This window comes from Oryzias latipes, chromosome 24, assembly GCF_002234675.1.
Source record: "Oryzias latipes chromosome 24, ASM223467v1".
In the NCBI taxonomy this organism is placed as follows: Eukaryota; Metazoa; Chordata; class Actinopteri; order Beloniformes; family Adrianichthyidae; genus Oryzias; species Oryzias latipes.
In genome coordinates this window covers 15106440-15131809 of record NC_019882.2, presented here as the reverse complement: position 1 = coordinate 15131809, position 25370 = coordinate 15106440, and the positions used below count along the sequence as shown (strand labels likewise).

The following is a 25370-nucleotide window of genomic DNA, read 5'->3' as shown; positions in this document are numbered from 1 at the left end:
TTCCATACCAAGTATGAATGCCTGCACAGGCATCTATCAACAACAAGCCAAATAATTTGGCCTATAGGCTGTTGAAAGAACATTGTGCTTCGAATGATGAAGGACTTAATTAATTTTGAAGTAAAAGCTGAATTAAACATTACTTTCAAATGTTAAGTACAAGCAAAATGAACAATACAAACTGATTTTTAGTTGTCTTAATTACAATAAAAACAAGTAAAACATTTGAAAAAACAGAACACCACTGACTTCACGAAAGGCTAATTGAAATTAAATAAATACAATAGAATACAATTTCCTGTTTTTCTATAGGGCTACGTAATTTGTTTAGACCAAAGAAAAGATGTCTGCAATCGCTGATCGCTAAATCGCTAAAAGTCAAAAGTCCTTAATTGCTGCTTTTTGTTTTTTTAATATTAATAGACTATATTAGGTATAACCCTTTACACAATGTAGAATAACTATAGCCAAAATAAAATAATTAAAAAAAAAAACAACTTGTAGTTGACTTAACCACAAACAAATATGGTATAAAAGCTCTAGTTACCCAAATGCTTTAATATTCAATTGAGTTTAGGAGATAATCAATGAACCCTTTGAAATAAAGGATGCTATGTTTATTTGACCACTTTCTTTATTTCCTTTTTCCCTTCTGTTGCTTGAAAACCTCATATACTAGCCTCATCACATCTACTTTAAACGTCTAAACATGGTAAATGGCATCTTAAACAATTAGTTTTATAAATGTTTTAATCATGCAAAACATGTGAGTATACCCTCTTTGAAGTAATCGTGTTTCCCGACATTTACAGGAGACTGCGGAACCAATCTTTGGGCTCGTCGGAACGTTATTCGTGATACACCAGCTCTGCCACTTTAATTACTTTTCTCGCTGTCTCCGCTCTTTTGTTGGTTAAAAAAAACACAATTTTCCTTTCTGTAAATTTCTACCTCAACTGCAGTGATGGCGGGTAACTTTTGGCAGAGTTCTCATTAGTGAGTTTTTGTTAAAATAATATCGACGTTGTGTGTGTTTTTGTCGTAATCATCAGCCGCTTCGCTTGTGAGGCCTAGCTAGCTGCTATTTTTGTTCTGCGTTGAAGCTAACAGTTTACTTATAGCATTGTGGTGTAAAAATAACACTTGGGGAACACACTGTAACTAAAAATGTGGACTTTCTTTCCTTTGAGCTCCAGCAATGGTTCTTGTTTTCGTTGTGTTTTGTTGCCGTCACGTCAGGAGCTTGTTACTGTTAGTCAAGTGAATTTGACCCGTTCAAACGTCTGTATAAATTTATCATATAAAGTAATCTTGCTTATCTTTTAAAGTCTGCAGTGGGTCTTGGACAAACAGGACCTCATAAAGGAGCGCCAGAAAGACCTGAAGTTTCTCTCGGAGGAGGAGTACTGGAAGCTTCAGATTTTCTTTGCAAATGGTGAGTTTTTTTTCTAATACATTCATGCAGGTTTTGGGTCTGTTTCCGGGTCTGTTTGAAAACATGAGAAAATCTTGAATAGTCACGAACAAAACCTAAATCACACACTTCAACTAATGTTTTTCATTTGGTATTTTTCAGTTATCCAAGCTCTGGGCGAACATCTGAAGCTGCGCCAGCAGGTCATTGCTACTGCGACTGTGTACTTTAAGCGCTTCTACGCCCGGTAAGGAGCTCGAAACGCTTTTTCCATAAGTTAAGCTGTTGGTATTTTACACGTTTGTGCTGACAGCTCATGGAGGGTAAAGTGTGAACATATTGGGCAGCCCTAATGAGATTACATCAGTGTTGATGACAGTTTCATTTCTGCAGAGCATCAACAGCTTTTGTGTCCGGGAGCGGATAAGTTGGTCTGGTTTATTGAACCCTGTAACAAAAGGCTGTCGACATGATGTATCAATGAGTAAACAAAGGAATGTTTACTTTTGCTGACATTAGCATAACAGTTAGGAAGGCAAAAAAAACAAAAAAAAAACTTTCCTCTTTTGTTTTAAATTCTTTCCCTTAACTATACTGTGCTTACTACCCATGTAGCCATGATTATCTTTGGCTACTCTTACTTTTTGACGTCGTCAGCATTTCTTTCCATGATCTGTTTGTTTAATATTTAAATACCTTGTGTCATTTTGCAGGTATTCTCTGAAGAGTATAGATCCGGTGCTCATGGCTCCCACTTGTGTGTTCCTGGCCTCTAAAGTTGAGGTATAAATTTGGTGGAATCATCTTTAACATTTCATGTTACATTTCATTTTTAATCATAAGTGAGACACATTTTAGGGTCTTTAACTGCTTCTTTAGTACACACGATAATCTGTTTTGTATTGCTTATTTTCCTGTAGGAATTTGGAGTCGTGTCCAACACCAGATTGATCTCAGCCGCCACCTCTGTATGTAAGTGACCCACATTGTGGATCTCAAATTTAAGTTTTCCCTGTTTTCATTTGGAGTTTCCAGCAACACAAATTTTTTTTCTTCTGTTTTTTTGTAGTAAAAACAAGATTTTCTTATGCCTTTCCAAAGGAGTTTCCTTACAGAATGAATCATGTGAGTAAAACACAGTGGAAGTAATCCGATTACGTCTGTGATTTTATGAAAAAGTTAAGAATCATGAACAAATCTGACGATGCAGAAATGTGACGGTAAACAGTAAATGCCATCAAGGTTTACTGGTTTAAGTTTCAAGAAGGTGAGGTCACATCAAACTGCTTCCTCTGCAAAGTTATTTATGTGCTGCATTGCAGCTTACCGAGAAGCCTTCAGACTGTATCACAGTGTTGCCACATTACTGCCTATCAGTGCGTTAGATTCCTCAGCTAATGTTCACACTCTGCTGACAAAAAAAAAGTCAGTCAGGGGGCTTGCTGCTCAATGCTTTTGCCTCGCAGATCTCCAGAGTTTCCAGAACAAGACGGCTCTGACGTAATGCTATATAAGCTATAAATTACGGAGGGGGGGGGGTTCAGACGGCAGAGATTGAGGTAGCAGAGGGCCGTGACTCGTAAACATCATTCATCTTGTGGACATTGGACACTTAGTAAAAGTGTGACAATGATGAAGTGCGAAGCTGTTAAAAGCAAACAAAGTCATCATCTGTACAGCAGGAGGTCAAAGGCCAGTCTGATGACGAGACTTAATAAATAAAAATGAATTCACAAATTTTGGGGGGCATTTTCAAAGTGAAAACATGATTAAATGTCTTTTTGAAATAATTCTAAACCTCTTTTTTTTCCCCCCAGATTCTAGAATGTGAGTTTTACCTTTTGGAGCTAATGGTGGGTGGAAATCTAGATAAAAAGGATGAGTTGTTTCATAGAGAGAAGAATTGATCCTTGATTGGCTTAATTTTTCAGGACTGCTGCCTGATTGTGTACCACCCCTACAGACCTCTGCTGCAGTATGTGCAGGACATGGGGCAGGAGGACATGCTGCTGCCCTTAGCATGGTACGTTCTGCCTCGTTTGAACAAAACCCATTGATGTTAGCTTATTTTTCCGCTGGAAGGCTTTGCATTGTTTTCTGCCTTTACCAGGCGAATAGTGAACGACACGTACAGGACAGATCTGTGTCTGCTCTACCCTCCCTTCATGATAGCTTTAGGTAAGAAATGCCTCTTAGGTTTTGAAAGTAGAGCAGTTTAACTCACATTTCAAAAAGATGGATTAATTACTGCTTCTGTTCCTCCATCAGCTTGCCTACATGTGGCCTGTGTGGTGCAGCAGAAAGATGCCAGGCAGTGGTTTGCAGAGCTCTCTGTGGACATGGACAAAGTGAGATTCTTACCTTACTTTGATGTCCGTGTTGCACGCTTGGCTCTAAATGGGTGTGTGTGTGTTTGTGTGTGTGTGAAGATCCTGGAGATCATCCGCGTCATCCTGAAGCTCTACGATCAGTGGAAGAATTTTGACGACAGGAAAGAGATCGCTGCTGTTCTAAACAAGATGCCCAAACCTAAACCGCCTCCTACCAGGTACGTTTGGAGTCCTGTTTTCTTAATGGCTTGTTTAAATCTTTTCAAAGTTTGTATGGGAGTTGGACAAACATGGACATTTAACAGGAGCCATATTATTATCAGAAAACACAGAACGGTACATTTCGGGGGGGGGGGGGGGGGGGGGGGGTGTCATGTATCGAATGCGTGTCAAATGCACCGCCTTTGATTTTACACGTGTAAAATTTACTGCAAAGTGGGCTAATAAACTAAATGTATTGCCATTGCAATATCAGCCTGTGCGATATGTGTACCGCAAAAGACGACACACACTGTGAAAAATGGTGACCTGAAATGTTTACACACGTGCAAAAGAATCTCATGCCAGATTGAAGTGAGTCAAGTCAAAAACAGCCCTCTACACCAGTGTTTTTCAACCAGTGTGCCGTGGGAAATTGCCCTCATTAACTGATCTAACAACATTTCCCATCTCCAGGATATCAGCTCTGTGTTCATCCAAACAAACCCTGAGAAAACACTGAGTAGTTAGGAATATGAAAGATCATAAAATACTTGTTTCTTTGTATTTATTTGATTCTATTAAAGACATTTTGATAAGAATGACGGTACCGCGATTTAGCTGCAACTAAAGCCGTTTTCTGAACGCCCCTTTAACTGTCTCCACCAATCATTCTTGGAGGCTTAATCACATGTCATCAGTCTGACCAATCAGAAGTGGTTAAAGTATTCACTTCCTTGTTTCGATTTAGCTCATAAGTCTCTCAGTTCCAACAAAAATACCAGCCAAAGCTCGTCTTTAGCGGTGTAGCTTTCCACAGAATCCGGTGTCAGACTGTGGAACAAGTGAACAAAACAATGAAGCTCAGAGACGCAAGTCTGTCCGGCGTTGGGCGGGTTTTTGCACTACATCTCCCATGATGCATTGGGTTAAAGTGACAGCATCTCAGCGCACAAGGAGTCTTCCTTTTATGTCTTGAAACCACAACGAACACACATCAAACAGTTTTTAAATCTTCTAACTTAACTTTTATTACATCTTTTAGAAAAAAACAGCTGCAGCTTCCAGCTTTTCTGCCACAATGATCACAAAAAATGCACATGAGATTGCAGAGGGGGCTGTAGATCAATTCAGACTGAGTTTCTCCTTCTTTTTTTTTTGGATGCTGGTGTGCCGCGGGATTTTTGTCAAGGTTAAAGTGTGCCGTAGCTCAAAAAAGGTTGAAAAACACTGGTCTACACAATCAAATGGAGCCCTTTTATGTTAAATGCCCACTTCCTATGTAGAAGTGGGTCATTTGGAGCATATGTTTTTTTTTTTATCTAATTAAACGGTTGCATTGAAATGGAAATTATTTTTATCACAAGACATCTATATTGATCACTATCTCACATTGCAAGTTCGTGCTGCCTCGCTGCAAAACGTTTGTCCAAAAGCTATTTTGTTGTCTCAAAAATGTTCCACTTCATGTCAGTGAGCTGCTTGTTGTTTTCTCCCCGCAGTGACGGTGATCAGAACTCCAATGGGAACCAAGGCAACTCTTACAGCCAGTCTTAGCTGACAATCTCCATCTTGATGGAAACGTTTAGACTTTGGGACGAGTGGGAAATTCGTAAACACAGCACAACCCTTTTTTAGTGTCAGATGAACGCAGCTGCTCTTTTTAACATCGACGGACAAACTCCAGAGAAGCTGGATCTGCTTTCCCCAAACAAGCACCTACAGAAATGCCTGCAGTAACGGCAGATTTGTGACCCAGCAGCATCGTTTCGACACTCTGACTTGAAATGAACTAAAACTGAAGGAACTGAAATGATCCTGACGTCCTTGAACTGCCCAGAGGAGCGAATCATTTCACAAGAAGCTCCGAGGGATTTGTTAAAACTTGATCACAAGTGGAGTGAATGTGTGAGTTGCAGGTGAGACGCGGGCCTGTGTGAGTTTTCCTTCCTCAGGGATTTCAGTAATCTTGTAAAATCAGAGGATCTTTGTGCTGTTGCTGTGGATTTGATCGGAAATCCTTGTGATGCAAGTCGGCCCTGTGGAAAGGGTCTGTGCTGCTTTACTGAAGCACTATGAGAGAAAGAAGCCCAAACCAGACCCCTCTTCATGATACTTCTTTAACTCTTTTTTTTTTTTCTTAATTCTTAATGTAAATAGCTTTATTCTATTTTTCTGCTCAACCTGAGCAAAATTCCGCCTGTTTTTATGGTTAAAATAAGTGTCCTGTTTAATAACTGTTTACCTTTTAGGTTTTTTAACTTTTTTTTCCCTTTTTATGTTTGACACAGATTAAATGGCCAGCTTGTGATGTTTGTGTGTTTGCTTGTCCCTGTTTTTGTGAAGTGATCCTGTAAGAGCTGCGTGAGCACTGCCATCAAGACAACATGCTGAAAAGCCCTAAGAAATAAAAGCTGCTGAAAAGATCCTCAGAAACGGCACACTGTCCCCATCTAGGTCAGTTATAACGTGTTTAGGATTATTTTAAATCAGGTTAGATCAATATAGGTGGTGGAAACAACAAAAATATGTACTTGGAGGAGAAAAAAATATTTTTCTCTGTACAATGCAGAGAAAAATGTACAATGGACCTGATTCATTTACGGAAAGTCTTGTGCTGCATTAAATGGCTTTTCATTTAGGAATTTTGCCCCGTTATTCTGATTTATTTGACAAAAAATTTGTATCTAACCGAATCATTCGTGTTTGTGTTTAAAATTATTTGGATTTATTACTACAAAACTGTTTTTATGCACATTAAAAGGCCCATCTGCTTTTATTGCTGGCATCATGTAATGGACTTTGGAGAATTGTCCAGTAAAACTGCAGTGTTATATCTATTTTTGTGTAACTTCAATGTCAGCTCAATGCTGCAGCTTTAGAAGGACCCCTAGAGGTGAATAAACAACAGCCGACAGTTTAAACCCCAAAAAAGAAATGCACCAAATACCTCTTTTTAAAAATTTACTTGACTAATATGTTGTTTTTTTCTTCAATTAGGGTTCTGGTGTTGGTTCTTTCTATTACTTGCTCTGTGAATTGAAATCTTAGAACAGTTAGTTCTCGTGACGTCATCAACTGCATGAAGCTGCAGAGCGCAGCGGAAACAAGACCACTTCCTTCAAAATAATATTTAAAGCATTTGAAATTTATTATCATAACCACTGACTGATCAAAGCTAACATATTAAATGTAATTTTTTTATTCAGTTTTAATCTGTTTTGCGTACAGTTTGTTTTTTATTTGAAGGTAAATTGATCCTTTTTTCTGTGGCTATTCTCATCAATCTAGCATTATTTGTTCTTTTTCTTGTTTATTACTAAAAAGGACTGTAATTTTTGCAAAACTAGGATGAAATTGCATGCAGTAAACATATTTTGAATTGAGTTGTTTGGGTTTTAATATTGCCATCCTTGTTAAAATAAATCAACAAAAACCTATTTTATTTTGAAAAATCCAAAACGGAATTGAATTTTCAGGGAGCTGCACTTCACACAAATCTAGGAAGACGGGTCAGATCAGAGGGCTTCAGGCGGGCTTCAATGAAAGCCAGCTCCGCCGAGCGGAGAGGCCTTCGACGGGATGTTTGCGTCCACGCCGCCGTCCCCAGAGCCCCAGCTCTGCCCCCGCCTCTGCCGGCACCCATGAAGCCCCCGCCGATGAAGGCCCGAGCAGCCAAAGTGAGGCGGAAAGTGTCCGGAGACACTGAGCATGTACTGGCGCGCCGGGCTCGCGTTAACAGGCTCCTGTGTGATTGATCTTGGCCAGACCCAGATAGTCCCCTCCGGGTTTCTGGGTTCCGATGACCAGCTGCCTTTTTCTGGGTGCATCATCGCGTACCCTCTGCATCACCACGGCGGGATCATGTCAGCTTTGGGCTCGGATTCGTGGTGGCGGAAAACCTTGTATTTGACCGGAGGGGCTCTGCTCGCTGCCGCTGCCTATCTGCTGCACGAACTGCTGGCAATCAGGTAGAACGAACGACAGACGGTCAGAGCTCTGCACTCCTCATGCAGGCCCCGGGGGGCCCAAAACACAGGCCGGTGCTGATAGAAATGCATGTAGATTCGAGTGTTTTGATCAGTCTCTTGCATTTGTGCTAATGGTGCACGTTACTTAATTTTGTTTGTTTGGGCGGGGCGAGAGCTCAGTAACGGAAGGGGGGGGGGGGTTGTGATGTAACTCACCCCTGTTACAGACACACCTTTGATCTCCACCTCAAATGACTTTTTTTTACATTAATGACCATCTGTTTTCTTCTAGTTTCGTTTATTCAACCGGAAACTACAGTTTTAAAACATGTTTATTTAAATTGCTATGGCAACCTGCCTCCCTTAAGCAGCCACTCTGATTGGCGAAGTACACAAGTGACATAAGGTTGTGTTTTCCACAAAATCGGCCACTTACATTACCAGTTTTGTTGCTTTTATTGAGTCCCAAATCCTTTTATGATAGGGTTTTGTTTAAATATTCCTATGGGCGTTTGTGTGAAATGCTATTTAATAAAAGATCAAGTTAGAAAAGTGCTGTATTCCTAGTAAATATCCTAAATCTCTACGGAGGATTCTGTTGAAATCAGCTTTCTGAAAGACACCAGCTGGCATTTCAGCACCAGAGCGCGGACAGCTCCTGCGCGCGCGCCACTTTGTTTTGTTTGTCTTTCAGTTTCAGCACCCCGATCAAAGGACAGCTCCCCGCGACTCTGCAGTCTGAATTTGTTCAGGATATGAGACGGCTTTATTCTATTATATATCCATGGAGTCCTATAATGAAGAAGCTCTTAACGTTTGAACTCCAACAGTCTACATGCAATTAAGTTTGTGTCCTTGTGTGACCTTTGCTGAATCCCTTACTATGGTACTCATTATATGTATTAATTATAATATAATTAATGACTGGCTAATTCACCTTAAGCCTAGCAGTGCCTGGCAGTTCAAAATGTGATGTTTAATATCTTTTTTTTTTACAAGAGAGCAGAAATCTGTCAGAAATATGTGAGATTTGTGACCATTCCTAAATGTACATAAATATATATTTTTACTTTAAACAAGGTATAGCTGTGATCAGTTTTAGTTGAACGTTTAGGAACAACTTTAAACATTTTGGACACAACCAATTTATAAAACTGCAAGTCCTAAACCTGTGCTTTTGTATCTCAATTGACTGTAGGAGATTTCTGTTACAGGAGCTCCTGCTGTTTGCCTTTTTACAGTCTCTGTGTGACTTGCTGCTCCTGTATCCACAGAAAAGAAGAGGAGCTGGACTCTAAAGATGCCATTATTCTTCATCAGTTCTCCAGGCCCAAATGTGGGGCCCCATCTCTGTCCCCCTTCTGCCTTAAACTGGAGACCTACCTCCGTATGGTTGATCTACCCTACAAGGTATACCATTACATCAGCAAAACCAATTCCATTAAAGTGTTTGTTAGCATCCAAGCCCTCTTAGTGACTCTAAAATCCTGTCTTTTCCCTCTAGAACTCCTTTGATGGAAGGCTTTCTCCTCAAGGAAAGATGCCGTGGATCGAGTACAATCACCAACAGGTCTTTGGGACTGAGTTCATCATTGACTTCTTGGACGAGAGGCTGGGGGTGAGCCTTAACAAGGGCCTCACGCCTCAGGAGAAGGCTATGTCTCGTGCCATCACCAAAATGCTAGAGGAGCACTTCTACTGGTAAGTCCAGAAAAAAGCTCAGGCTGATTTTTTTGTTTGTGTTTGGTGTATTATTTTTAGGTTCAAATACCTTCAATGTTGTAGCTATACGGTTTTACACCAATATTTGTTGAATGCCACCATGTAGAAGTAAACCAGATGCAGAATTTAGGCAAGGTGGTGTAGTTTTAATGGTTTGGGTTGGCTTTGTTTATAGCTGCCATACTTGAACATCTTCCAGTAACTGGGAGCTCAGTTGTTATACGGCCACAGATTGATCAAAGCTACCTTGTTAACTCTTGTGCTATCTTGACCCCAACCTTACAGTGACTTGTTCTCCCTACCATGACAAAGGTGGATAAAGGTGGAAAGATTTCATGTAATCCATGGACACCAGTGAAGATCACAAATCAATGAAGAAAAAAAGTTCAGCGCACTGTCTAGTGGGTCTACATGACCCAACTCCCAATGGTAAAGTGCCTATGATAGCACAAGGGTTACAGAAAATGGATCCAAAAGAACTCAGCAACTCTGCAACAGATGAACTTTTAGGAAAATATTGAAGTTGGTTTCCAGTGACTTGCTTAATGCCACTTCATCTTAAGTTACAGATAAATGAGCCAATTATTGCCTGCAGTCATCAGATTTTAGATTGAAGCTGTTTTGAAACAGCGTCAACCGTTGAAGCATAAATCTACGTTTATATTGCTGTTTCAGGACTATTGCTTACTGCCAGTGGGTGGACAACTTGGAGGAGACCCAGAAGATGCTGTCGGTGAGCGGACCGCTGAGTGACCTGCTCACATGGATCCTGAGTCACCTGAACAGTGGGATTGTAAAGAGGGAGATGTACGGACATGGCATTGGACGGTTCTCTGCTGAGGAGGTGTACACACTGATGGAGAAGGACATGCGCACACTGGCCACTCTGCTAGGTTAGGATCTTTATTTTTGAAAATATTGATATTTTAGACACGGTGGACCCCTCTTTATCACTGGGGTTAGGTTCTAAAAAATAACCCACGATTGGTAGAGTTACAGATGTTTTACCTTGATGCATTTTTGTCAGACAGACATTGACATTTTCACATTTTCTTTCCTGTATAAACGTTAAAAGTTCAAACCTTTATAGCAAAATATGTCCAGTATAATAGAATGAATGAAGAAATATCTGATCACGATCAAAGATTTATGTACCGTAATTTCCGGACTACAAGCCGCTACTTTTTTCCTGCGCTTACAGTCCTGCGGCTTATTCAGTGACGCGGCTAATTATTGGATTTTATTGGCGGCCGCCGTGTATGTATTTTTGGACACAGTGAATGGTTTGAATTCTCTAACATCAAACACAAGTCATTTGTTTTTCAACACACCTTTAAGCAGCCAAACAGCATGGACCTGACTTCAGGTCTTAGACACTTCAGTCATGGTTCAACAAAACGAAACACGCATGTCCAGCCGCATCCCAGAATCCTTTGGTGCCATTAGACCCAACGTGCATGTGATCGCCGCTACAATATGATGAAGCTTTCAAGTTAAAAGCAATCGTTAAAAGCAGCGTGAAAAAATCACCAACGGGTTTGGAAAAGCCGGTCAGCTGCGTGACGGAGAGAACAGCGCATGCTCAGGAGTGCATTTACCTCTGAGTCATAGTGACTCGGCTGGCTGCACGTAAATATGTGGCAATAATATCAGCCTTTATTTTGTCGGGACACGACTGGAAACACAAATTGACGTGGTCGTGTTAACGGTTTCTAAGGACTGAGCAGAGATTTGCATTGAAACGCTCACAGCCTCCGTGTGAGCTGGAGACTGCGTGTCGTGTGAGCTGCGGGGCCGATGGCAGTCTGAAGGCTCCCACACGTAACAACGCATCCGCCCCTCATACACAAAACGTACAGTATTAAGTCCGATTGCTCTGCACAGACACGATTTGCTCCGTCCACCGGCGCAATGGGGACGAAGCGCTCCTCCCTGTAGCCGCGCTGGCCAGAGCTGTCGGAGTAGATAGGAAGGGGAGACAAGGAGCGCGCGGGAGCGCGGAGGCGTCGAGCCATTCTGCAGGCTGCAGCCAGGGCTTACTCGAGGCGTCCGCGGAGCAAGTGTTTGTTGTGGAAGGAAACTTCTGACCCACGCGCCGTGAGGAGGCGCGCGTATCGCGCTGAGGCGCGCGCTTTTCAGTCGTCGCTGCTTTATTTTACTAGCGTGTTTTTTAAACAGCCCTGTTACTCCCATAACGCTGCCGCGACACAAGCGGAAGGAGAGCTTTACCCGTTCACCCCTCCATGCACTGCTGCTCATTCTTAAACACGTACAACAGAATGGCGAGCCGGGCGTTGGCCCCGCCTTTAGCCCCTAAGACTCATGGGAAATGGGGGATCGGGGATGTAAATTTCCTCATCATAACTGAGGGATGTAATGTTGATTATATGGTTACTGTTTGTAATTTTATGTGTGATACCTAGATTGTCAATAAGTTAAAAAAAAATAATAAAAATAAAAACCATAACTGAGGAACTTGTGAACAGAATAGAGGTGCATACTGTTTGGCAGATGCAGATAAACTCAAAGACATGAGCCTGAGGCAAAAATGACTCCACCCACTGTGTGCTAATAAATCACACTTACACTCTGAGTCAGGAAGTGATCCGTCAGGATGACAATGTTGCCTAATTCATGCGGCTTGTACCCCGACGCGGCTTGTGTATGTATAAAATTAGTTAAACACATGAAAATGGGTGGGTGCGGCTAATAATCGGGTGCGCTTTGTAGTCCGGAATTTACGGTATATTTTGGCAAACTGAAGCTATTTTGTACAGGAGATACGGCCTGGAGCAGATTCATTCACAAGGCCAATCAAGAAGCAGAAAAATTAAATTAAATTAAAAAAAAAAGAAAGAAAAACAAAAGCATGCAAAGTTGCAGGGAAAGAAATTTGAGAAACAGCAAGAAAACGAAACATGACTCAAAAAGAGTATTTACACTGATCATACTAGTAGGAAAATCAAGTTAAAAATACCAGATTAAAAAGAAAAAGTCAAATAAAGATCCAGAGTGACTAGCTACACGAGTGCAATTTTTTTTTTAAACTCCACTCCAATAATCTTTTGATCAATTTCAAAAGTGTGCTTTGTGCCCTTGTAATTATAATTAGGTTGTTTTTAGCCAAAATTCAAGAACCTGTGTCATTTTCTAGGACATAGTTTCTTCAGAGCGGCAGTAGTTCATTAGAAATTCACCTCTAAGTTGTGGGCAGGACTGTTGCCACGGAGCAAGTTTGCCTGACTTCCCCATCGTCCCTTTGTTTACATTCTCTCCCGCTAGCTTACAGCCCCTCACAACCCCCAACCAAACATTAACGGTACAACTAAAATGGGGCTCAATATTGGAGCTATCTTTTCGTACAGTTTAGATCCAGATTCCAGCTCAGATGAGGAAAATAAAGATGTACATGGATCTATTTGTCTGACAGTGGATCTGAATGGAGCAGAGAGTTTGTGGCCTGCCGATTTGTTGATTTTAGGTACCAATTACAAGCATTTTTCAACTCATTTTTTTCATCTGCTCCTGATTCAAAACGATTTAAATAAAGAAATATACAATTTTAATCTTAATTTTCTTTATATGTGTCGTCCATCATGAGAAAAATGCCACAAGAACATGTTAAAAAGACCAAAAAACATAATTTTCATTGGAATATGTCTTTTAAAGTAATCTAACCACAGATAAGATTTCTTTTTACCATTTTTAAAAAGTATCTTTTTTAATATTTAAAAAATATATCAACTGCCTTCTGCACTCCTTGGTTTTGCTAATAGTACACAGTTTGGGCATTAAAGTTTCATTATGATTCTGTGAAACCTGCAGTTAAAATGTGCTGCATTATCTAGACAGAAATACTTAACAAAACTTTTCAGTTAAAACAAAATAAAAAAGGAAAAAGCAAACCAATGGGAAAAAAGTGTAAATCTACCAAGTAAACACAATTCTTGGAATTTCTTAAAGCAAAATGCTGGTTCTGTTTAAGCAGACTAGGTTTTAAAATGATTTACACTTTGCTTTTTAATATATTTTAATATTTCTGTATTTTTTTTATTGATTGTTTTAATATAAAATTGTAAAAAAATTTTTTGTCGTACTTACATTTTACTTCACAATCTCCCTTCTGTAGTTAATCAATAGCTGATATCACTTCTTTTTGGTTAAAATCAGCAGATGAATGTAAATATAGCGCGAGGCTGACCTCTTGTGGTACTGTTTGGTATTACGGTCTGTGCAATTTCACACCAAACTGTTTTCCTCTTTAGGGGATAAGAAATACCTCATGGGCTCCAAACTTTCTACAGTGGACGCGACAGTGTTCAGTCATTTGGCTCCGGCCATGTGGACCCTGCCGGGATCACGACCAGAACAGTTAATCAAAGGTGAGTCTGAGAATTGATTGCTTTCAGGCAGGAATTAGATGATGCTCATCTGTAAAATATACAATTTACTGTACAATATTTAGAAATTATAAGAAATACTCTAAAGGCACCAAGTGATCCTGTGAAAACTCTTGAGAAGACATTCTGAAAGATTTTACTCTGATGAACCCAAGAACAATTGTTTTTAAAGTAAATTTTACACATTAAAAAATGAAAATTAAAAAAAATGGGGTTAAAAATGTCATGGGATGAGAAATCTTTTTTTTAAGGACAAAAACCATTGAAATGATATTTTTGTCTCACTGAGCTCCTTCTTCGTCCCAGGAGAGCTGATTAACCTGGCAATGTACTGCGAGCGCATCCGCCGCAGGTTCTGGCCGGAGTGGTTTGTTGACCTGGAAGACTTCAGCTACGACGACGTCACTGATCGCAGTGATTCCAAACTTCCCGATCTCGGCCTCTACTCCCGCACGGACTCATCCCGCGACACACTGTCACGCACGCCCCACACCTCGCACACGCCCACACCCCAGGAGCCGCCGTCGCCTGTCAGCGACCCCACAGGTCACTCTCTGTATGACTCTGACATGGACACAGAGTGTTCTGAGATAGATGCGCTCAAGTGTTGACGAAAGACACACTTTTTGCACACTCCACTGCAAAGGGGGGAGCTGTGTTCTTCTTTTTCTTCTTCCTTGCACCCACCCTTCTGTGAGCAGGAAACAGCTGGGGACTGTGGTTAGTGTTGCCTGAGTTGGCGAGGATAAAGGAACATAGAGCCAAGTCAGCAGGAAACGCATAAAAGCTAAAAAAAAAAGGATCAAAATATATAGTGTTTGACAGCGTAAAATAAAAATGAGGAAAATCAAAAAAGGATGCTGCTGCTGAAAAACTCTTCCATGAGGTTGACACCATCCAGCCGCAGCCTTTCGTCCTTGTTGCAATGTTGTTTCCATGGCAACTGCATTCCTATGTGCCCCCTACCATAGTCCAGCGTGATAACCTGCACCACCCAGCTTTGTGTGAGTTATGACTAGAAAAAAAACAACAATCCACACTCATGGAGATGCATCTCTGTTGTAAATATTTCAAGAATCTGACAGAATTTTCCGATTGAATCAGTAGACTATTTTAACATTTTGTGAATATAAGCAGTAAAGACCACCTGAAGAACAGAGAATCCGCTCTTTTATTATGAAATATTGTAAATAATGCAGGTGATTTATCTTTAAAGCATCTTCGGTCTGGGATGGAGACCACAAAGCCCACTCGGCTGTCCTTGGATCAAAATAATTTGCAGCTGTTTACAGACAGTTAGTGCTTGCTGCCCATTTTTCATGCGGAGGGGTTACGCTTCGTGAACCAAGGAAGCGTTTTAGAACCATGCTTTCATTTGTGCTTTAGCTTGCCCTAAAGTTGCCCTGCAGTCGAGCCAAGGTACGACATCTGAGAAGGTAAAAGAGCAGGGCAGGCCTGTAAAAGTCCATCTTTACCATACAATTTTAGTTGTTCTCTTAGTGTTTTTTTTTGTTTGTTTTGGTCAGTGTCTGTGACCAAAGCAGCGACACAAGTGCAAATACAAGATCTTGAAAAAGAACTTTTTAGTTTTTAAATAAATGTGTTGCTTCAGAAATCAGCAGGAGAGAAAATCTGCAGGGATTCATTTGATGTCAGACTAATACAACAGATTATGTGAGGGTCGGGGTTAAATGTTCATGTGTGTTTGTCATGCAGCAGATGCACATACAGCAGTATAGCTGGGCCATGCTGAGGCATTTTAAGGTGCTTCTTGCGTTTGCTTCTTTCCGTGCCACATTTGGGGCTCAAGCTTGGAGGCTGGAGGTGAACTTAAATGACATGCATGCGTCTTTTACCGTCATTACTGCTCAATGATACTGATACAAATCAGGGGGGAAAAAGAAAAAAAGTCACTTCTGTGGAAGAAAATTCTCACATAGGAGAAAAAGATGAAGTGATCTAAGCTTGTGGGATGAAGAAATTGATGTTTCCTTCGTCAGTGAACGATCCATAAAACATAGTATAGAGATATTCCAAAGCAAATTTATAAATTACGTTAAAACCCCCAAATACTAATTTAGGTTCCTTTTGAAAACAAAAAAATCTGTTTTCTGAACAGGCATTTGGAATGTCCCAGAGATGATATATAGTGACATTTTTTCTTATAACCATATAGCTATAATAAAAATGATTTATGGTAGATTTTTAATGTTATTTTTTTATAGGTAAACTGGTGTTTATTTATTGTATGATAATGTAGAAATGAAATTGAAAGCATTCTGTTGTTTTTTCTCTGAACAATCAGCATGTGTGTGTGCTAAAAAACTTTATTCAATGTCTTAAATTCCTCACTTCATTTCTGTTGCCTTCTTCAAACAAAAGTCAGATTTGTTGGAAATGAAGTTACATTACAGGAGTGCCAGTATTTGATTTTCTGTTGGTTTTTTTGTATAATTGTATGATGTTTATGTTTTTTTAGCTACAAGGTGGATTTTTTATTTCGCTTTTTTCTTGTTTTGGAGGAAAAAAATACTGTCAGACTAAATGTACTGATGTGTGTTTTGGTGCAATATTTAACCATCTTCTCTAAATCCATATTACATTTACTGACAAAATTCTTGCTGCTTTTTTTATTTTTTCTTACTTTATGCTCAAAACGTTTACTTTACTGGTTGAAGTTTGAAGAAACCTTTCTCAGAGTTACTTCCTGTTCAGTTTAGGCTGAGAAGCTGAACTGACTGATCCCAGATCAGCAGGGTGAGATGTGATCAGTGTCTCCTCACCTGTCGCAGGAGAATCTGTCACCGGTATCCATGACCTCCTCTGTTTGTCCTCGTGCTTCAGAGCCTTTAAAAGGTCACCATCAGGGTTTGCTTTTCCCGCCAGCATTTCTGCTTGTAGAAGCCATACTGCGTTGTCTCCTCGTGTTGTGTGGGATAAGATGTGGAATTTCTTCAAAATTGTAAATAGGAGAGCCAGGAAAAATAAATATACACAAGAATATATAAAATATTGTGCAGAATAAAGCTCTCTGTGAGGTTGGAATCAAAGATTCTCATGAATGTATCACAAGTAGAGACAGAAGGCTGTACAGAAAAGATTCAACTGAAATATTTCAATAAAGCTGTGATCCTTTCATTTGGCTCGACTGCATTTTTGTGCATTAATTCCCCTTTAAAAGTGTTCACAATCAACATTTAGTAATGGGTGCACTCAGGCATGACCCTGTCTTTTAATCCCTGATTGTTTTATGAGAACACGGTGCAGAAGGATTAACTCTGTTCTCCTTTTCTTTGTTCTCGGAGCTCTGCAGTAACAGAAGAACAGCCCAAAGAAAGGAAGGATCACATAGTGGTATGGAATCGTGTGAGAAATAGGCTTGGAAAGGGGAGAAGTAACGTAAACAGATGACAGTTGTTTGTGGCCTTCAGTAGAACTTAAAAAAAACATGTAGAGGAATCCCCTCCAAGAGAGACGACAAACCTCTGACAGACATGACGGCAGACAGTCTGAAGAGACGGCACACGATCTGAGGCTGCGCAACATGCTGCATGCATGATGAGCATGCATGCATTGTTATCATGCATGGCGAGCATGCAGGCATGATTATCATGCATGGTGAGCATGCAGGCATTTTTTTTATCATGCATGGTGAGCATACATGCATTATTATCATGCATGGTGAGCATGCAGGCATTTTTTTATCATACATGATGAGCATGCATGCATTGTTATCATGCATGGTGAGCATACATGCATTATTATCATGCATGGTGAGCATACATGCATTGTTATCATGCATGGTGAGCATGCATGCATTATTATCATGCATGGTGAGCATGCATGCATTGTTATCATGCATGGTGAGCATGCATGCATTGTTATCATGCATGGTGAGAATGCATGCATTGTTATCATGCATGGTGAGCATACATGCATTGTTATCATGCATGGTGAGCATACATGCATTATTATCATGCATGGTGAGCATACATGCATTATTATCATGCATGGTGAGCATACATGCATTATTATCATACATGGTGAGCATACATGCATTATTATCATGCATGGTGAGCATACATGCATTATTATCATGCATGGTGAGCATACATGCATTATTATCATATATGGTGAGCATGCATGCATTATTATCATGCATGGTGAGCATACATGCATTATTATCATATATGGTGAGCATGCATGCATTATTATCATGCATGGTGAGCATACATGCATTATTATCATATATGGTGAGCATACATGCATTATTATCATATATGGTGAGCATGCATGCATTATTATCATGCATGGTGAGCATACATGCATTATTATCATATATGGTGAGCATGCATGCATTATTATCATGCATGGTGAGCATACATGCATTATTATCATATATGGTGAGCATGCATGCATTATTATCATGCATGGTGAGCATGCATGCATTATTATCATATATGGTGAGCATGCATGCATTATTATCATATATGGTGAGCATGCATGCATTATCATCATATATGGTGAGCATACATGCATTATTATCATATATGGTGAGCATGCATGCATTATTATCATGCATGGTGAGCATGCATGGTGGGCGAGGTGAGGCCTTGTGTGTTTGAATATGGAAAAGATACCTGTATGTGTGTGTCGGCCCATAAGGAGGATAGATGGTCGTTTACTGATGAATGTCAGAGTCCAGCTAACTGGATCCTCCATAGATCTGACTTCATCCAAACACACAAATACTGACATACAGAATGAATAAAATACACATGTTGTGAAGGAACTTTTTTTTTAAATCACACACTTAAAACACGTTTTTTTTATGGATACTGGTTTCATTTTAACCCAAATTATGCTATTATTATTATTATTCCTGAGTTTAAAAGAAAACCAGCAAAAGTGAATACCGTTTTAAACTACTATTTCTTGATTGTGATTGGCTAAGTAAGCATTTAATCATGAATATTTAGTAACATTTATTATGACCTGGGATTTAATGTTGATAAACGTTTTTTTCTGTGCAGGCAGAAGTGTTTTTAAATTCTTTCTGTTTTAAGTGAAAAAAATGAAAAGTATCCTATTTCCTTATTTTTATTTATGTATTTATTGCATTTGAATTCAATATTATTATGAAGGTTTACAGAATGCGGGGCCAATTGGTTGGCTCTCAGACGTTTTCGACCTCACCAAAATCTATACCTCTTTGCCAAAAGGGTGGACACCCCTGACTTGAATCCTCTGTAGTTGCTATAACAAGATTTGACCAGTAGGTGGAGCAAGTGCATCTTCTGATCTGGGCATTGATCCGCTCGGATCTACTTTGAGGAGAACAGACTAAGATTTAGCCTGAAGGAGAAAAGAAATAAATAGAAAATACTTTTCATTTTGTGGATTGACTTCCTGACATCAGAGTTGCTGTGCTGGGGCTTATATTGTTTAAAGGATTCTATTCATTCTGGATAAAGTCAGATGAAGGCCTGATCAAATGAAGTTCCGCAGCTGTTGTTAGGAGCTGCACTTTTTGCCCAATAAAACATGCAAAAAAATATGTTTACTTAGCTAAATATTCCAGTTATTGTACCATGCATTCCTGCACAAGCATGAATGTATTTCTACTATTAAGATCCCAGGCCTCTCTGTGACACAAGAACTGCACGTTTGCAGATTATCAGCCCTCACATCTGCAGCAGCGGCAGGACGCTTTCAAGAGAGCGACTGATATAATCCATGACCACAATGAGGAGACCTGGACGACCAGTGTGACCCCCCCCCCCACACACACACACACACACCCCCCCTCCCAGCTCAATAAGAAGCAAAGCCGCGTTTGTAAAAAACAAATACGATTTAATGACAAAGAGCATAGTATAGAAATTGTGCAACTGCTGATTTGATTTCCCTTTGTTTTGATCACAGATTTCAGGTCGATGCTATATATTGTTTTGGTTTTTACTGACCCCCGCTGCCTCCCACCTCACACCAGAAACTCAACTTCATCTGGAATCACACGTGATGCGTTTGAGATTATTGGAATTCTGGGCCTCCTTTCAATTAAAGATCGAAAATATACAGAAATCTGCCCAGTGTGTGTGTGTGTGTGTTATTGCTGTTTGGAAAATTAAAACACAGTTGATTAGGAAAAAATAGAAAATTAAATATAATATTTTGATTTAAATAATTCAGGTGAATTTGAGTTTCTGGCTCCATATTTGTGTTAGAATTTGGTGAAACAATTTCGTTTCTTGGAGATTAAACTCCACCGTGACAGATCAGGTTAGTAATCACAGGATTTTGGTGGCACAAAAACACGGATGCGTGTTGGTGCTTCTGCCACAAACACGCAAACAAACAAACGAACAATTATAGTCACCGAAACAACCAAAGGAATAAAACAAATATATATTGGAAACACACCCCACTCGTCATCTTCACCGTGAGGAACAGAGTCAGACAGTTGAGGCCTCTGTGGCCAGAGCTGGTAAAGAGGATCAAGTCACTTTTGGGTTTTATTTTTTTCTACTATAGGCAGGAAGGGCTGGGGGTCTGTGAGTTTTTCCAGCCTATACAGTCTCGGTCTTTTAGAAATCACAGCATCTTGGAAAAACAAAAAGCAAGAAGAAAAAAAAGAAACAGGCGCAAAGAAGCGTCTGCGCGCAACAGAATGCAGCTCGGTCATCCATCATCATTCAATCTGTAAAGGTAAATTATTATTATTATTATTATTAAGATATTACTTTAGTATTATCACTAGGTTATTATTAAAATTATTTAGAGAAATATGCTAAATGTTTTTTTGTAAATTCTGGATTTTCAATAATTTACACAACATGAAATAGTGCAATTCTATAATAATAATAATAATAATAATAATAATAATAATAATAATAATAATTCTCTCCCGTGCTGCTGTTTTCTGCTGCAGAACCCCCGTCTGTTTTGTTGTGATGGAAACATGGCGTGCGTCGTGCGTCCCCGCACCCTGCTACCACCGCCTCCAGCCTCTAACTAGTTTTTGTTTCCACCTGCAGACCCTCCATCATATTCCGGTTCTCCTTTTATGACACAATGACACAGTGGCGCCTCAGTGAAAGGGAGCTACAGAAAGGCGCATTGCTTTTTATCCCAATTTTGTTGTCTTTCATTCTTTCCTTTTTTTCTTTTTGGTTAGCACATATTAGCTCAATCAGCTCGCCGGGAGAAACCTCTTACATCGCTGCAATGAGCATTTAGCGCCTCGGTGCCACTCCATGTCCCCGCTGTGTCCTTCCCACATCCACACCTGCTGTTCCAATCGGTCCAGCGCAGAGAATTAAATAGGAAAGGAGGGATTACGCCTCCGTTTGGGGTCCGTGTTTTTCTCCAAATGACGCACGGGGGGTCACTGCACAGGAGTCTGTCCTCCGTGGTGAGGAGGGGTGTCCCCGTACATGTCCTCTCCTGCTATCTGTCCCCCAGCGGGCGTCATCCTCTTCTCCTTCTGCCGCCGGTTACAAAACCAAACCCTTACCACCTCCTTCTCCAGTTGCAGGCTATCTGCCAGGGAGTTGATCTCAGCCGCTCCTGGTTTCGGACATTTCAGAAAATGGCTCTCCAGAGCGCCTTTGACGCCCACTTCGATGGAGGTCCTCTTTTTCCTTTTCCTCCCCTGCGCTGCGATTTTATCCAGGCTGGTGGGACTCCCCGACGTGGAGTCCGCCTCCTCCAGCCACTTGTTCAACAAGGGCTTGAGTTTGCACATGTTTTTGAAGCTAAGCTGAAGAGCCTCGAACCTACAAATGGTGGTCTGAGAAAAAACGTTTCCATAGAGCGTCCCCAGAGCCAGTCCCACGTCCGCCTGCGTGAAGCCCAGCTTGATTCGCCGCTGCTTGAACTGCTTGGCAAACTGTTCCAACTCGTCAGAGGTCGGCGTGTCCTCGTCCGACTGGTCCTGATGGCCCCCGTGCTGGTGATGGTGGGAAAGAGACTGATGGTGGGCCCCGGGGCCGCCCCCGTGCTCACTGAGGTGCGGACTCTGGCTGTGGTGCTCCTCATCCCGCAGGGGGTGGTGGTGCATTCCTCCTTGCTCTCCTCCCGGCATTAGAGCAAAGCCGGACTGGGAGTACGTCAGGCTCTGGCCCTCAGATGTCGCCATACCGGAGATGTGCGTTGTGGCTGTGCTGGTTCGCCATGCTCTGGCGTCGTGATGCGCTTGCTGGTGCGCTAGGTGAGGGTGTCGCTGTTGCTGCTGTTGCAGACTGCTGGAGTTCTGCAGCTCCTCTCGGTCACTGTCATGCAGTATGGGCTTCACGTCCTGGTCTCCGAGGGGACTTGATGGCCAGGGCGCCCCACTGTCACTATGAGACAGCGCCGTTATCCACTGGTGTGCGTGGCTGAGCGGATGCCCACCACCTGGTAACGTGCCGTAGTCGCTATGGAGCAGGGTGTGCGCGTCTCTGTATGCTGCCGCCTGCTGCATGCTCCCAGACTCCGAGTGAGGCGGCGGCGCGCTGCTGGGGGTGGTGAGCACGCTGTAGTGGTTGGACGTTGCGGTCGCCATAACTATGTAGAACAGAGTGAAAGCTGGAGTTAAAAGGAGGCTGCCTTTGACAGTAACTCTTTTGCGCCACGGGGCAGCAAGGCGTCTCTCCAGCATCTCCCGGGCGCTGTGCCAAGGGGACGCAGAGGCGCGCACCTGTGGTCCGCCTCGCTCCGCTCTTTATTGGCCAAGAACGGTTGACAGATGTAGTTACCCCTGACAGCACCCCGCTCATTGGTCACGGGAGATTGTACAGAGACCCCAATCACTCTGCCTAACAATACAAGCAGTCCTGCAGCACGTTGGAGCGCAAAACAGAAGGGGAACGTAGCAGCTGAGTGCTCAAAGAAAAGGCAAAACTTCTGTTTATATATATCTATATAGATATATATATATCTATATAGATATATATAGATCTATATAGATATATATAACAGGTCAATTTTGACTCTGATGTAGGTCAGTGGGTCAGAATTTTTTTTCTTTTTGTTTTAAACGTCGTATAACGCTGCGTAAAGTTCCATAGTTTACCCAAAATATTACCAATATTACCAAGCTTGTAGAGATGTTTGGAGAGATAGTACATTGAGAAAAAAATTTCAGAGAAGTATTTGAAGAGAAGCCCGCAGCTGCCTCGCTGCCCTTAGGACGCTGTCCAGTCCAGAGACAGAGAAAGGGAGAGGGGTGCTGCGTGCCTGCAGCTTCTGCCCCGTTGCCATGGAGAGCGCGGTGAATGGAACAACAACGCCCACGTCACAGCTGCAATTCACCCCTTCTTTTCGTTCTCTTCCTAAGGGGCTCATTGGGGTCGGGCGCTCGACCGTCGGGACAAATAATGGGGGGGCGATCAGACAAGGCAGCTCGAGGCCAAAGAGAGGAGCGCTGGAAAAATGGGACCCTCAGTCTGCCGCGGCCACTTCCACCTGCTTGTTGGGCAAACTTTGAGATGGATGAGACCACAGTGACACAGGAGCCTGGATTTCTAAAAAGTTGACCACAATGAGGAGTCCCCCCCCCCCCACTATTCAACAAAAATATTTAGATAATAAAACATCTATAATCTGTCATACATTCACAATTCAATAGCAGTTAAACAATAAAAATTGAATTAAAAAAGGCTTTCATTCAGTTTGTGTAAAACGTGACACATGACATTGTTATCTGATAATTTCACAATAAAACGTAATATTTAGAAAGAGAAATATTTTTAGTTAAATTAACTTGCTGATTGTCATTTTCCCACTGTAAATATAGCAAACTAGAATATCCTAATTTGTGCATGCACAAAAAATTGCATAAGGGGGTTTAATTCCTTAAAACATAAACTGATCTTATAATTGTGCAATAACCATTTTCTATTCATATCAATACTTTAGTTTCACTCATGAAAGTGGTTCTTAAATTTTTAAAAATGATGAGTGCAGTTTTTTTTAAAGAACAGAAAATTTTCAGCGGACTAATTGCTACTCCAAAGCAAAAATTAATGCAGCAATTCTGAAACAGAAATACAATTCTGCTGAGTTTTGCGAAAACCCTCCCAAACCCCTGGGGCATCTTCACTTTGGCAACTTTCTGTGTTGAGACATTGTGACTATTTGGTTCAAAGCTTAGAACTGATTTTTTATTTTTTCCCCCCCCCCAAATGTAAATATGACCCAAGAACAAAATATCTCTTTCTTCTATTTTGCAGAGAAGATCTGAAATAAAAGTGTTCATTCCAACGTTAAAACGCACAAAAGCAGCACTAATATTATTGACCAAAGAATAAACCTATAATCAATTTATCCTTTCACAGGCAAAACTGGAAACTTAAATCGGCATGCATTGAATTTATTGGGATCAAAAGAACACTGGTTTATGATTAGGCTTTAATTCGTAGAATTACCAAATATGTCGCCGGGGGCTTTGGCAAACCGTGTACTAAGAGAGGCAAAACATATTACCCTAATAGACTAAAATGCAAACTACTGGCTGCCCAATTATAACAGCTAATAATGCATAAACGATGCCAGTCTTGTTCTTACAAGTCGAAGAGGTCACTGTTAATTCAGTCAAAGGCTTGAGCTTGCTGTCAACACGGGCAGCACTTTCAAACACGTAATGTCTCAGTTTCCCTATGTGATCAGGAGTGAGGGTTAATGATGGAGATTCAGCATGTTAAATTAACAGTAATTATATGGCCCCGCTGCTGTAAAGATTCAATTTGTTCTAAAGTCTAATGGGCCTAAGTGTCCCTGTGTGCTGGCACAACTGAGTTACAGATATTAAACACGCTCACATTTCCAGAAACGGATACAAATGAAGCAGAAAGCTGTTTTTACTTTAGTGCAGATTTGAAGATTTTAAATCCAGACATGCAACTTCAACTTTTCCAATCAGTGTTCCAGATATGATGCTCTGCATGGAACCACCTGCTCCTTCACAATTACTCCGGAAAGATTGCTACAAATTCAATCATTTAAGGCAGTGTTTCAATGTTCAGCACATTTTCGAGATCTGTACATGCTCCACTCGTGTCCTGTTCACTGTGGGAACCCCAGCACAGGGGGTAACCCTGGCAGAGGGGGCTTCTTTATGCTGCCGGACACATGAAGATAATGGCCATTCCTCCACAGCTGGCCCTCACAATCAAAGCAAGAGAGGGCTCCAAGGATTCCAGCTTTAACCAGGCCATTGTCTGGGCTAATTACATCTGAATACAAGACCCTGACAATCCACCCCCCTTCAGGGCAAAACCTGCGCAGAATACCCCAAACAACTCTTCAGAGACAAAAGAGAGTGCGCCATCACGTGGCACAAACACACACACAC

General features: G+C 41.1%; 3 protein-coding genes across 4 annotated transcripts; 2 read left to right on the top strand and 1 right to left on the bottom strand.

Annotated features, from left to right (window-relative positions):
* Nucleotides 1-838: 838 nt before the first annotated feature.
* ccnc (cyclin C) lies at nucleotides 839-6721 on the top strand. 2 transcript variants are annotated; one of them, XR_911223.3, is made up of 13 exons: nucleotides 839-996; nucleotides 1329-1435; nucleotides 1577-1661; nucleotides 2128-2197; nucleotides 2335-2386; nucleotides 2484-2539; nucleotides 3232-3267; nucleotides 3346-3437; nucleotides 3525-3592; nucleotides 3683-3762; nucleotides 3844-3962; nucleotides 5445-6163; nucleotides 6195-6721. XR_911223.3 is itself a non-coding variant. In XM_004083723.4 (12 exons), exons 1-12 carry the CDS (start codon nucleotides 965-967, stop codon nucleotides 5497-5499), a joined length of 852 nt encoding a protein of 283 aa, XP_004083771.1. In that variant the 5' UTR covers nucleotides 839-964; the 3' UTR covers nucleotides 5500-6721. The 2 variants fall into 2 exon arrangements, 1 of the variants encoding a protein (XP_004083771.1); XM_004083723.4 differs by having other exon boundaries at nucleotides 5445-6721.
* A 695-nt stretch (nucleotides 6722-7416) lies between these two features.
* Nucleotides 7417-17173, top strand: LOC101168170 (failed axon connections homolog). The gene is made up of 6 exons (XM_004083845.3): nucleotides 7417-7913; nucleotides 9188-9323; nucleotides 9418-9614; nucleotides 10311-10528; nucleotides 13901-14017; nucleotides 14342-17173. The coding sequence occupies exons 1-6, from the start codon at nucleotides 7654-7656 to the stop codon at nucleotides 14644-14646; spliced, it is 1233 nt and encodes a 410-aa protein (XP_004083893.1). The 5' UTR covers nucleotides 7417-7653; the 3' UTR covers nucleotides 14647-17173.
* Nucleotides 17174-21201: 4028 nt separating this feature from the next.
* LOC111947099 (POU domain, class 3, transcription factor 2-like) lies at nucleotides 21202-22950 on the bottom strand. Its single transcript, XM_023953241.1, has one exon. The coding sequence runs from the start codon at nucleotides 22674-22676 to the stop codon at nucleotides 21423-21425; it is 1254 nt and encodes a 417-aa protein (XP_023809009.1). The 5' UTR covers nucleotides 22677-22950; the 3' UTR covers nucleotides 21202-21422.
* Nucleotides 22951-25370: the final 2420 nt, after the last annotated feature.

What these genes read in the sequence shown, in the direction of transcription:
- ccnc (XM_004083723.4), top strand. Translation starts at nt 965, where the DNA reads ATGGCGGGTAACTTTTGGCAGAGTTCTCATTA. An exon ending in CTCAGCCGCCACCTCTGTAT is followed by an intron (nt 2,387 to 2,483) that starts GTAAGTGACCCA and finishes GTTTTTTTGTAG; the next exon opens with TAAAAACAAGATTTTCTTAT. An exon ending in TCTCTGTGGACATGGACAAA is followed by an intron (nt 3,763 to 3,843) that starts GTGAGATTCTTA and finishes GTGTGTGTGAAG; the next exon opens with ATCCTGGAGATCATCCGCGT.
- LOC101168170 (XM_004083845.3), top strand. Translation starts at nt 7,654, where the DNA reads ATGTACTGGCGCGCCGGGCTCGCGTTAACAGGCTCCTGTGTGATTGAT. An exon ending in CACGAACTGCTGGCAATCAG is followed by an intron (nt 7,914 to 9,187) that starts GTAGAACGAACG and finishes CTGTATCCACAG; the next exon opens with AAAAGAAGAGGAGCTGGACT. An exon ending in CTAGAGGAGCACTTCTACTG is followed by an intron (nt 9,615 to 10,310) that starts GTAAGTCCAGAA and finishes TTGCTGTTTCAG; the next exon opens with GACTATTGCTTACTGCCAGT.
- LOC111947099 (XM_023953241.1), bottom strand. Translation starts at nt 22,676, where the DNA reads ATGCTGGAGAGACGCCTTGCTGCCCCGTGGCGCAAAAGAGTTACTGTC.